At 50.9% G+C, this 13,169-nt stretch overlaps 1 protein-coding gene across 1 annotated transcript in view; it reads left to right on the plus strand.

Moving 5' to 3' along the window:
* Nucleotides 1-13,169, plus strand: part of Shb (SH2 domain containing adaptor protein B) — a 131,585-nt gene that overhangs the window by 73,148 nt on the left and 45,268 nt on the right. Inside the window, exon 3 of the mRNA XM_076845789.2 lies at nt 8,475-8,690. Coding sequence (XP_076701904.1) covers nt 8,475-8,690 — 216 coding nt within the window. The remainder of the gene's footprint in view (nt 1-8,474; nt 8,691-13,169) is intronic.

Consider the following 13,169-nt stretch of genomic DNA (forward strand, 5'->3'; position numbering starts at 1 on the left):
CCAGGGACGGCACCAGCTGCTGGGCCTGCAGCCGCCCAGAATCCTCTGCACGTGAAGGCAGTCGCTGGAAGATGCAGAGTGATGGGCTGGGGTGGGACACAGAGGTAATGTCACCGAGAGCCCGTGAGCTCTGGGCCGAGGCCCAAGTGGCCTTTTAAATCCTGATGAAAGCACATTTGTCATTAGGTGCCAGGTCTTTGTCTACCCTCTGGTACTTGAGGCCAGAGGGGCTCGTGAGAAGACTCTTTTCCTGTACAGATGACCAAGGGATGGGAGTAAACCAAGCTTCCCACTCCAGACCTGGGCCTTTCCCTCGCTCTCAGGCTGAGCACATAAGAGCAGGCAGGGCAGGTTGGCCAGTAGCGACAGGCCCTGGGCCGCTGCCTGGGGCCCAGTCTTCTTGTTCCACACCCCTGCTTCCACAGAGCTCACCCTCTGCCGCCTGGGGTGTTTCTGTGCACGCCTGGAGAGGAGATGGCAAAAGAAGTCTAATTAGTCTTCTGGCTTCTAGACAGCTCCGGAAACCAGACCAGATAGAGGAGGAGGTGGGGCCCTCTGCATGTGTGAGGGCTGGGTTGTCTCTAAGCCTGGTCTCTGAGCTGCCCTGCCCTTGATGGCCTGCAGCATCCACCCCAAAGGACTCCTGCCGTCCTGTGCTGCCCTCCCACAGCTTCCAAGGGACACCTGAGCTCAGCTGCCTGTTGGAGCACCCTAGTTAGGGGGAGGGTCTTTCTCTAACAGATGTTTGAACAGTGCAGATGGGAAAAAGCCTCTGACTCCCCTTTGATGTGGTACCCCGGCACTAGGCTGGGTTTTGGCCCAAGTCTAATTAGGAGCAACCGCCTGCCACTCCCGTGGAGCTCATCACTCGGCCTGAAGTGCCGGGTGTGCTTTTTAACAGCTCAGAGATCTGCCTGAAATAGACACCCTGCCTCCTGGAGGTTAAAACAAGACAAGCTGATGAAAGAGATGTCAGAAAGTGTCGGAAGAGGCAGAAAAAGCCCTGGTCCAGGCATGAGGGGTCTTTGGGGCCTCTATCCAGCCACCTTCTTCCTTTGCCTCAGTTTCCCCATCTATAAAATGTGATGACTGGATTGAACCAAGACCCCCTCCCCGCCCCCCGTATGTTTCACGTTCGTTACTTACAAGCACTGATCCAGAGCTCGACTCCCACGTGGGGGTGTCAGATGGCCAGTGCAGCAGCTGAAAGCAGAAGTTATGGACTCAGGAATGGAAATAGGCTTAGAGGTTGGTGTCGAGCGCTTTCCATTTCCAACTCAGGGTTGGCTGTCAGGTTCCCGTAAGCAGGCCTCTGAAGCTCTGGGAGATGAGGCTCCAAGAAAGTCCCCAATAGTGGTGTTTGGAATAATGACATTCACAGAGCGCTTTCTTTGCCCCAAGCTCCCTTCTAAACATTCAACCTATGTATTTAATTCTCATAGCATCTCTCTGAGATGGGTGTAGTTGACACCCCCCCAGAGATGAGGAAACTGAGGCAACTTGCTCCAAGTCAGGAAGGGGCTGGAGCCAAGATACAGGCCAAGCAGTGTGGTGGGATCAGTGTTTTCAGCCCCTGGCCCTGTGCTGTTGACCTGTTAGCTCCTGGACCTAGGCCCTGCCTCCCTCTAGGTGGTCAGTGTGGGGCAGCCCTGGTCCAGTATGCAGCCCTTCCTGCCCTGGTCAGACTCTGTGTCTCATCTGCTCACAACCTTGTCATCTTGGGCACAGGTCCACTGTGGCTGTGCGTCTGTGCAGAAGTCAGATGGGTGGAGATGCTGGTGACATGGCCGGGCATGCCCACCCCTGGCAGAGTAGAGGTTTCGCAGGCTGGAAGTGATGGCAGAGCCTGAGAATGGGGGCCTCCGAGGGCCACGCATCCCCACTGAGCTCTGCCACTCTATGATCTGGAGCTGCCATAGATTCCCAGACAAGCCTGGCTGGGAAAATTAGAGGTGAGGGGCTTGCAGGCTAGCGTCTGTCATTTCCAGTGAGGCTCCTTCCCAGCTGTGCCGTCTGCTCCCCACCCAGCTCCACCCTGCCCAGAGGCTCTAGGGCAGGTAGGTCTCTTTGGTCTCGGGGGTGCTGTCCCTCAGCATTTGAGGCCTCACAGAAACCTCTGCCGTAGCTTTGTCTTCCACTGGGCATCTAGAAACCCCCAGCCCTTGAACAACCCACGTATACCTCATGCTTCTGGTCCCCTGGACCTCAGCTCCGTCTTCCTCCAGCCTGGGCCCATTTTCTCTGCTGTGCCACAGAACCATGACCTCGGGTATACATTCTCTGCAGCCTTTCCAGGCTCCCCCAGCCCAGAGCTGCCTCTTCTTAAGGTTGTAGATTCAAGTCTGCTCTTATCAAGGAGCCTGGGTGTGTCTGCCCTCTCTGACTGAGGGTCTCAGCCTCCCCAACCTCGGCCACTTAGTGGAGACAGGATTGCCTGTGAGCACAGTAGATGCATGTGCCGCCAGAGAAGGCCAGGGGCACCAAGACGGGCACGCCTCAGCTTCCCGGACAGTGAAGCCATGTTTCCTTTTTCTGTTCCAAAGAGTTGGTTAAAAAGGTTTAAAAAAAAAAAAAGGTTCATGTTCTTCTAGTCTTCTTGCTGATAAAAGACATTTATCTTGAAGTGTACTGTGTGTCTTTTCACTTAGATGTGTGCCCATCAACTTTCGAAATGCAGGTTAGAGTTTGTTTGTAATAAAAGAGGAATGCATGTCTGTAACAAGACCAAGAGAATAGGGATCAAAATCTATTACCCATGTCCTAAGTTATTATAGCTACAGAGGTTCTACATCAAAATCCACTCCAAGTTTCCTATCAGCCAAAGCAAAAAGGGAGGCATATAGTAGAAACTTTCATTCAGGCAGGAGTACAGAATAATATGTTAGAAGACAGTTTGGCAATTTTTTACCAAACTAAACATACTTTTTAATGGTCCTAGGCACTGAACCCAGAGACTTGCACAGAAATATGCTCTTATGAGCTAGTATTGACCTACCCAGTACTTATCCAAAGAAGTTGAAAATTTTATGTCTACGTTAAAATCTGCATGTCCACCTTTACAGTAACTTTATTTGTGATTGCCAAAACTTGGAAACAGCCAAGATATCCTTGATTAGGTGAATGGGCAAATAAACTCCAGTACATCCAGACAATGGAATATTATTGAAATGTTTAAAAAAAAAAAATGAGTGCCAGGTCCGTGGTGGTGCATACCTGTAATCCCAGCAGCTGAAGAGGCTGAGACAAGAAGATTATGAGTTCAAATCCAGAAGCAAAAGTGAGATGCTGAGCAACTCAGTGAGATCCTACCTCTAAATAAAATATAAAATGGTCCTAGGGATGTGGCTCAGTGGTTGAGTGCCCTTGAGTTCAATCCCTAGAGCTATGGAAACTAAAATGTATATCACTTAGAGAAAGTAGCCAGTCTGAAAAGGCTACATACTGTGGTTCCACCTGCGTGACATCCTGGAAAAGGCTAAACTATGGAGATGGTAAAAAGATCAGTGGTAGCCAGGGGTTAGGGAGGAGAGAGCAATAACTGGGCAGAACACCTTATAAATGCTTCATGTGACAATATGATGTGACAATACATGTCATGCATTATGCATTTGCCCATAGAATGTGCAGCACCAAGAGTACACCTAATGCAAACTAGAGACTGGGGTGATATTGATGTGTCCATTGTAACAAACTGGCATTACCAGTCTGGTGGGGGGGCGCTGACCATGGAGAAGGCCGTGCGTGTGTGGAACAGAGGGTATGCGCAGTTAGTATAGCTTGTTGCTTGTGGAGTGAGGAGTCTCTAAATCCTGTCACATCCACTCAAGAGGCTGCTCATCCAAGCCAAGCTGGTCCCAGCCCCCCCACCCCCGCTCTGCCTGCTCTCTTCCCGGCCCTTGTCTTCTCCACGGCCACCAGCCCTCCTGGTAAATATGCCCAGGCCAGTTCTTATACTCCCTCCAGTTCTAACATTTTCTGATTCTTCTGAAGAAAGTGCTTTCTTTTCCATTTTTTTTTCTCCATGTTTCGTTCCACTTGAAAACCTTTCTACTCCAGAGGTCAACAGAAATCCCCACCCTGTCAATTTAATGTTTCTGCTCGCTGCCTAAGAGGCATGAAATCACTGCCTGCCATCCAGTATTAAAGGTCATTTTCCACGAATGTGTAGATGGCCGTATCCAGATAACTCGTGACTTAAAACATATGGTCACTAGCTCCCCTATTACATCAGCCTTGGGACCGTCCCAGAGGGGTCTGGCTAACAAGGTGGACAAACCTGGTCACTAGGCAGGAGACAGCAATGTGTGGTGAGCTGGCCTGTCCCACAAGGTGGCTCTTGCCTCACAGGGCTCTTGGCCAGCCTCTCCAGAGGAGAAGCTACTCCCCGAATGAGCCTTTTCCCAGGGAAGGACTGCTGCTTCCAAGACACAAACAGCTCCTGGGGACCCAGCCTGCTTAACATCACATTTACTTTCTGTCTTAATTACATTTTTTCCCTTTGTAGCATCTTTATTCATTATTTACAGCTTTCAAAAATAATTATGCAATAATCCCTTCCCTGCACAGTAGCTGTTTACCTTCCTGTATCGGGTTTTCAGCTCTTTATTCGTGTGTGTCTGTACTTAACGACATTGCTGTCACCAGAGTTTGGATATTATGAGCAAAAAGTGCCGTGCTGCTTTTGAGCAATTCCTAAGCAAGGAACAGAATTCCCTTTGGGGCATTGTTCACATTGCCCAGGACTTGTTTAGAAAGCTCATGTTACATACTTTTGCCCTCACACATAAACAATTTTGTATTTTACTTTTTAGTTTAGCATAATTTCATGCACGTCTTCCCATGTAGCTACATTATCTTCCAATTTATCATTTTAATGACTACTTAATATTCCATCCAGTTAACGTGCCATAATTTACTTAACTGTTCCCTATTGTTGGGTCCTTAATGAAAATTTGAATTCACCATGTAATACAGGAGGAGGCTTGTTTTAATGATTGCCATTATAACATCCCCTGTCTTAACTGCATGCCATTACAAACCCAGCTTTGGTGAGGCACAGATGCTTCCAGAACCGTAAATCCTGCATGAGAGGTGTAGCACAAGTCCCTCTGATTTAATAGCTAATCTGTTCGCAGCACATGCTTGCCTTTCCTTTCCTCTTCTGAATATTATGTAATGCCGAAGTGCATGCGTCTAGCATTTTCCTCCAGGTTCTTTGTCACTGGTGACAGGGACTTTTGTAAATTAACTAGAATTTAGGGGTAAAAAGTGATATCTTGGGCTGAGGTTAGAGCTCAGTTGGTAGAGTGCTTGGCTCACATACACAAGGCCCTGGGTTCAATCCCCAGCACACAAAAAAAGGTAGTGTCTGCCCATCCATCAGTTCTCCATCTACATGCACAGAGTACCTGGACCTGGAGCCAGGCTCTGGGAGGGATCCAGCAAAGGCTTCTAACAGAAGTGCACCTTCACTGCTGTATGGTGCCCTTGGATTGAATGGCAATGCACATGAGAAGTGCTTTGTAAATGATAGTGTTCCAAATGTTTGCTGTTTCTGCCTGTGGAGAGTAAAGAGGAAGGTGGTTTTCCCAGCTCAGCCCCTTACATCTGCACCCCCAGCCCGAGGGTCCTCAGCCTTGAATCCTCCAGCAGGAGGCTAGACTTCACCTCTCAGAACAGGAGGAGAATACTGCAGAGGACAAGGAGCCCTCCAAAGTATTAAGTAGAAGATCAAGTAGTTTGGTAGATGAGTGATTTACAAAGTTGTCTACGGTACTTTACAGTTGATCCTCACTTTAAAGTGACATAGTACTACCATTTTATAGCTCTTCCTTTCTCTTTCTCCCTCTGTAAAAAATTAAAATAAAATAAAAAACGGGGTAGGGGTGGACATCATGCTCAAAACTAATAAATGATCCCTGTTTATTTGTAGGACACAATAAAAACCATATTTTAGCCAGGCATGATGATACACTCCTGTAATCCCAGTGGCTCAGGAGGCTAAGACAAGAGAATCACAAGTTCAAAGCCAGCTTCAGCAATGGCAAGGCGCTAAGCAACTTGGTGAGACCCTGTCTCTAAATACAATATAAAATAGGGCTTAGGATATGGCTCAGTGGTCGAGGACCCCTGAGTTTAATCCCCAGTACCCACCCACCCCCCAAAAAAAACATGTTTTAGCCAGGCACAGTGGTGTAATCCAAGCAACTCGGAAGGCTGAGGCAGGAGGATTGCAGATTCATGGCTAGCCTTAGCAACCTAGTGAGGCCCTGGACAATTTAGTGAGACCTTGTCTCAAAGTAAAAAATAAAAAGGGATGGAGATGCATGGTTAGTTCAGTGTTTAACCACCCCTGGATTCAATTTCCAGCACACACACAAAAAAACATGCTTTGCAAAGTGTGGAACATCTTCTCAGAGAGACATGATTTTAAGTGGCCTGAGAAACAGCAGATTTTTCCTGTTTGTTTTCTCCTTTTTTAGAGAGAAGAAATGATTGTTTTCCACAGAGCATCTTCCTACCAGCCCTCTGACACTTGCAAATCCCCCTTTTCAGCAGAGAGAAAGCAAGCCCCAGGCCCTCGCAGCAGACAGCGCTACCCAGTAGCTGGTTCTGTTCTCATTCATTCTTTGTATGTTTAGCATCTATTTTTGGCAAAGGATAATGGCTTATGTGATAAAGAGTCTTCTGAAGTGAATTTATTTACTTAACAACATACATAAATAAAAGTGGTAAATAATAACCCACATGGTCCTCGAGCAGCAAAAGTTGGTATGTGACTGTTTGAGAAATACCAGGGTAAAGTTCATGAACGCAAACACCACACGGCATCATTGGCTCCTGTTTCATCAGGGCATATGTGTGTGTGTGGGGGGGAAGGTTTTTTTATTGTCCCTTTGAGGTGGCCTTGGACCAGAAAGCCCAGCCTGAAAGCAGCTGGCTATCATCATCCCTATTTCATGGGCTTCTCTTAGAGGCCTGTTACCCCTGGTTCTTCTGTTGTATCTTTAGGCCATGGAGCTCTGGTTTGGAGACTGCTTCAGAGTCCTTTAAAGAGCTCACTCTAGGACCCTCACCCCGTCTCCCCCCTTGTACCTGGGACAGCAGAGCAGACAGTGAAGAGCCGTATGATGAAACATTGCTCAACCTGTCACAGGACAAATGCCGAATGATTTCACTTGATGGCTGTTCCTGGAGTAGTCAGAGCCATGGAGACCTGGGGGTTGACAGGGAATGGGGAGAGCGGAGATGGGTGGTCGTGGTTTAACGGGCACAGAGTTTCAGCTTGGGAAGATGAGAAAGTTCTAGAGACAGATGATGGAATGGCTGTCCAACAGTGTGGACATACTTAATGATGCTGAGCTGCATACTTAACGACTAAAATGGTCACTTGTCTCATCCATCTCACTGGATAAGAAGCTAAGGTAGGCAGTGAGCATGCTCTCCATCCCGTTGCCTTGGCCACCCTGGTCCTGCCACAGGGAAGGCCTCCCTCTCCTGTTTCCACCTGTCAGAGCAATCAGTTCAAATGCCATCTCTCCTTTGCCCTGCCATCCCCCTCTCAGGTCCCACACTGCGATCCCTTTGCCCCCGAGTATCATGGTGATTTAGGCACGTGTTGTCCCCTGGAGATTTGGGTTTCTCAGGAACAGCCTTGGCAGTGAACCCTCCCCAGGTCCCCAGCATGGACCCTGCATACAGTGGGTATTCAAGATCAAGAAAGTCAGGTTCCCTGTTTGACCGGGGGTCCCTGGAGTGCATATCCTAGCATCCGTCCTTCCAGCTGCTCCTGCCTCTCCTGGTATAAGTACCCAGCTGATATGCATGGCCCCCATCTGGGCTCTCAATAGATGGGCAGTCAGCCCTCAGCCCACCCTCTCCTGAAGATCACAAGCTCCTGTTTCTCATTCGGAAGTAAAACCAGGCATCTCTGAAATTTCCAGGCGTGTTCAGCCTGGGTGGAGGTGTGCAGGCTCTGGGGGGAGACCAGAACTGTAAGTAAGGGTGTCATAGGCAGAAGATGGTGGCCCTGGGTCATCTCAGGGAAGTAGTTTGCTTGTTGGTTCTTTTACCTGAATCTGTGAGCTACGCGGGAACTTGAGGATCATTTAACCCAAATCTTCTCATTGTATAGTGTGACCTGAAGGTCTGCTCCGGTGGGGAGTGTCCCCACGTGGCTGTCGAGCAAGAGGGCTGGGCAGTGTCAGAATACACCTGCACCTGGTGTCCAGGGCTGTCCTGAGGTCCACCCAAGAGCCTGTGATCTTTGTGAGCAACTCCCCCACCCACCCCCAGAGAGAGCAGAGATGCTGCCTGCCCTGCGCCTAGGCTGCAGGAAACAGAAAGGGGCTGTTCCTGTGCTGTCCTCACCTCCCTGGCGAGCCGCTCTGGACCCAGGAGTGTTCCCTGGCAGGGATCCCAAATTCCCCGCTGTGCACCCATTACACCTCTGCTTCCTTCCTTTTTGTCTGCAGAATTCCAGAGGCAGGAAAGCGTCCGGTCCCAGCACAAAGGCATCCAGTTATATGACACCCCTTATGAACCCGAAGGCCAAAGTGTGGACTCAGACTCAGAGAGCACGGTTAGCCCCCGACTGCGCGAGAGCAAGCTGCCCCAGGATGATGACAGGCCTGCCGACGAGTACGACCAGCCATGGGAATGGAACCGGGTCACCATCCCAGCCTTGGCAGGTAAGCAGCTGGGGTCTGCTCAGGAGGTAGCTGCTGAGCCCCAAAGGTGAAGGGATGCACAGGGTCCCAGCCTGCCACAGAAAAATGTGGGCACATTGTCTGACAATCCAGTTGGGCTATCATTTTTCCTAGTACCAAGTGTCCTTCAAAGATGATGTAGGTCCCATGGAGAAGGTCAGGGTCTGGTGCCCAGGATCTAGATTCCAGTCTCTCCATCTTAAGAGACAGTCCTGATGCTCCTGTGGTCTGATCCTGTCTTGGGACTGGTGGTAGAGCTCAGTATTTGCAGAATAGCTTCTCCCGGGGCTGATGGAGCCCAGTTCTCCCATTCAGTCACTCCTGGCTGACAGACCTGCATGGCTTACGGGGCTGCTGCATCTCCACCCCAGCATGAGCCTGCTCAGAACATGGGCAACCACATATCCCAGGCTCAGGGCTGAGCCAGTCCCCTCTACTCTGGCCAAAAGCCCCTTGAGCCACTCAGGTGCCTCCTCCAAGGCTGGTTTCCCAGAGTCTGAGTATCTGGCCACATGTCACAAGTCATAAACTTTTGATTGACTCACACCCTTTGATTCTGATTCCTGAGAATCTATGCCAAAGTTGAATTCAGAAAAGATATTGTTTATAATCGTGAAAAATTGGAAACAACTGCCATGTCAAGCACCAGGGATTGGCTAAATGGATTTTTATTCACCTATGTGATGGAATATTGTGTGACCACTAATAAGTGGTGTTAACCACCTAGGAAAATGCCTTTGTCTAATATTAAGAAGTGAAAGCCAGATGCCAAGACATTTGTTTGCATCTAAGAATTATGCATGTAAAAAGAGAGACACCCAGTAACTCATTTAATTCTTACCACACCGAAGGTCATGAAGGGAGAGTTTTGTCTAAAATTGACTTTGCCTTAAATCTCCTTATCCGTACACAGCTAGACCCTACTTCCCTTTCTGTCCCCCGGTAATGAGCACAGTGCCTGCCCCGGCCCCCTCAGTTGATGTTCTGCCTGTTGCAGCAGGAGCTACTCTCCTTTCCCAGGACATAGCATGCCTGTGCACAACCCACTTTTACGCCTGAAAAACCCTTCCTAGTCTTATTCTGTCTGGAAGACCCCGTGCCTCCTCTGAGGCCCAGTCCCATAGCACTGTCTCTGCGAGCTCTCCTGGTGCCTGCCATGTGTCCCATGTTGTCCTTGCAGCTTCTCTGGGGCCCGTGGAGTCTCCCAGCCCTGTCACTGATGGAACATTTCCCACATGGTCACAGGTTTAATTTCTGTGGGTGTTGGTCTCACCTGCGAGCTGTGGCTGCAAGAGGACAGCTTGTCTCATATTCTTTCTGTATCCCCAGCACCTAGCTGAGAGCCAAAGTCAAAAGTAGTCCCGTGGCTTATGATTCTTCATTACTCCACATCTCTCCTGTGCCCCATCTCCTCTTGACTCATTAGAATCCAAGAACTGTCCCTTAATGTGGCTGAGAAGGGGCTGTGCTTCTCAGGGGTGGGAGGAGTTTATACCATCCAGGAATTTGCTCTTTGCAAACACCAGTTTGATTAGGGGCTGAAAGGGCTCCGGTAGCTACTCTCCTAGACACCGTGGGCCCCTAGCATGAGATAGCACCAGAGGCAGGTGTGGGGTCTGGGCCTGTCCTGGATGGGCCATCTGCAGGTCACTTGACTGCTACTGTTGAGACTCCAGTCGAATCTGGCATGTTGCCGGTCAAGAGCGTGATCCCAGGAATGTTGGCATCACCTGGGAGCAGAGTAGAAATATGGCGTCTTGGGTACCACCCAGACCTATGGAGTCACAATCTGTTTTGCAAGATTCCAGGTGATGTGTATTATTCATTCAGGGAGAAGCACTTTCCATATAAGACATCAGGTCTCAGGGGGCCAGAACCGCCCATTCATGTCCTGGGGTGGTTTTGGAACTTCTATACATTTGGTTGTTCACAAAGGACGAGAGGCTTTAGATAGAACTCCCAGAATCCACAAGCATCCATTCTGGCCTTGGTTTTACGTCACTGAGTCATTGCTTCAGGTGTCTATCAGGCTGCTAATAGAAGACAGGTGCAGCATCACAACCCGTCTGTCTCATCCAGTCTTTCACCTTGTGTTCCTCTCCGGAGCAGTTGCCAGTTGTGCTTGTCCCAAGCAACCTTAGCTCAGCTCTGGTTCCTGAGGTGTAGAAGGAGGAGGCTGGGTCCCTCGAGGGCTGGAGGATGCTATGAACACTGGCCTTTTGTCGCTGTTTCCCTATCCCCAAGTCAGAGTGGGGTGAGAGGTGGACAGGCCCCTTTCCAGGTACCTGTGTTGCACTGAAGCAGTTTGGTTGGATTGCTGAAATGTCATCACGGCCCCATTTGTTGACCTGGAGTGTGGCTGCTCAGGAATGAAGGGCAGACTCCCCACCTGAGTCAGTGCGGCAGGTGTGTGAGTGTGAGTGTGTGTGAGTGTGAGTGTCCCAGCAGGAACACACCCATGCTTCAGCCACTGGTGTGGAGGGAGGAAGGCAGCCCTTGGCTGGGTCCTGTCCTTATCCCAGTTCTCTCTGCTCTCAGGAGCTCTCTCTGATGGGTCCTGGCAGCCTGGGGTGCAGGGTCCATTGCTAAGGGGCAGCTGTTAGGGTGAAGATTGCTGGGCAAAATCGTTTCCTTCTCTTTTCACATCCCTGTTCCGATTCTGCCTGTCTACCTGGATAAGGAAACCTGGACCCAGTATTGTTTTCAAATTCCCTGAGGATGCAGAGCATGTGGGACCCTTTGGGCCCACCAAGGGGGAGACGGGAGTTTAGGACCCCTGCAAATGACCTGCATGGGTACACTGAGCCTCCTGTCACTGGGGGATACGCAACAGAAGCTGTTGTGGGCCATTGGCCTGCGAGCAGCTGCAGGGATACGTGCACCCCAGTCCATCAGGCCCAGCGTGCTGTGAGAGGGAGGCAGGGGCATCAGAATCTCTGTCCTGTCTGGAAGGCAGAGGTTCTTTCTGCTTCTCAGAACGCTGCCCTGCTCGAAGGGATGCTTGACGTTCCTCCCAGAGGCAGCCCTGCTGGCCAGGTCTCCAGACTAGCACTTGTGGAAGCCAGCTAGGGACTGCGGCCATGGGGGATCATTGCCCCCCAGGGGTGAGCACAGTGCTCCTAGAGCTTGTGTGGTCCCCTCTTCTTGGGAATGAAATTCTTCCCTTCTCTCAGTTCTGTGGCCCACATTTCACTAAGGATTTGGGAGATGGTAGGTGACCTCTACCACAAGCTCCCTAGAGAGCCCTGGGTGCTCCTCACCTGCTCTCTCCCTCAGAACGCTGATGGTGTCCTTGGCCAGCCCCTGATCAACCTGCCACGTGGGGTCCCAGCCCCCGGAACAGGTTCCCCAAGAGCTCAGCCCCACCCTCTTCAGAGAAGTAATGTGGCTTCCATCGAGCGGGTCAGCCCCTTCCACCCACTGATCCAGCTGCCTTCCCCAGCCACCTGGACTCCACTGGTGACCTGCTGTGAACACCCGAACTCCAGCCAGAGTCTTACAGGAACGAATTATGAGACGGATGGGAAGGTCTAGAAATGGCCTCCTGCCCCGTCCCCCTCCTCCAGATGCAGTTCTGAGCCCACACAAAGCCCCTTCCCAGCACAGGGAAGGGGATGAGGAGCCTGTGGTGATGTCACCCTGTTGGGGGTCTCGAAGGTGGTCTGACTGGCCCTGTGCTTTGTGGCACACCTTGCAGGGTGAACAGGGAGCCTGCACAGAAGGCGGCCACACTGGGAGGGACCCTCAGCTGGGGCCAAGCATTGGGGGTGCAGAGGCAGACCAGGGTCGGGCACAGGTTCGCACCTTCACTTCTGATGAGCCAATTCGAGGACAGGGATTGAACTTGTCCTGGGGGCCTCAACTCCCTTGTTGCAGAGTGAAACTGGCATCCCCACTGAAGGGGTCTTGGCCTGCAGGGTGGTGTTCCATCAGGAGCATAATCGCCAGCATCCACCAAGCACCTTCTGTGTGCATCGTCTCCTTTAACCCTCATGACCACCCTCCTGCACCCTCCCTGTAAAGAGAGAGGAACTAAGATCCAAAGCTAAGGTCCACACAGAAGCAATGACTTGCCCCAGGGGCCCACAGTTGGTCAGGGGCAGAGCCAGGGACTCAGCCTGCCAGGTCCAACTCCAGAGCCCTGGTGGCATCTCCCTGAAGCCATCACAGATGTAGCATACAATGATTGGCGCCCATACCGTCCCACAACCACAGGGAGGGTCCCAGACTCTTGTCTCCCTTGCACCAGCTCCTCCCACATCTCTGGTGGGACCCCCTGTATTGAAACAGCACCAGGGGAGGACCATCAGGAGACCAGGTTCTGGGGGCTCCTGTCTGCATAGAAGTGCCCGGCACCATCCCACAAGGTGGCCTCCCACTGCACTTCTTAGCACAGGGAGGGACCTGTACCATAGAGTCCCACTCCCCTTGTCCCTCTGGGGAAACTGAGGCTGAGAGGAA

Source organism: Callospermophilus lateralis, chromosome 2, assembly GCF_048772815.1.
Source record: "Callospermophilus lateralis isolate mCalLat2 chromosome 2, mCalLat2.hap1, whole genome shotgun sequence".
NCBI classification, from domain to species: domain Eukaryota; kingdom Metazoa; phylum Chordata; class Mammalia; order Rodentia; family Sciuridae; genus Callospermophilus; species Callospermophilus lateralis.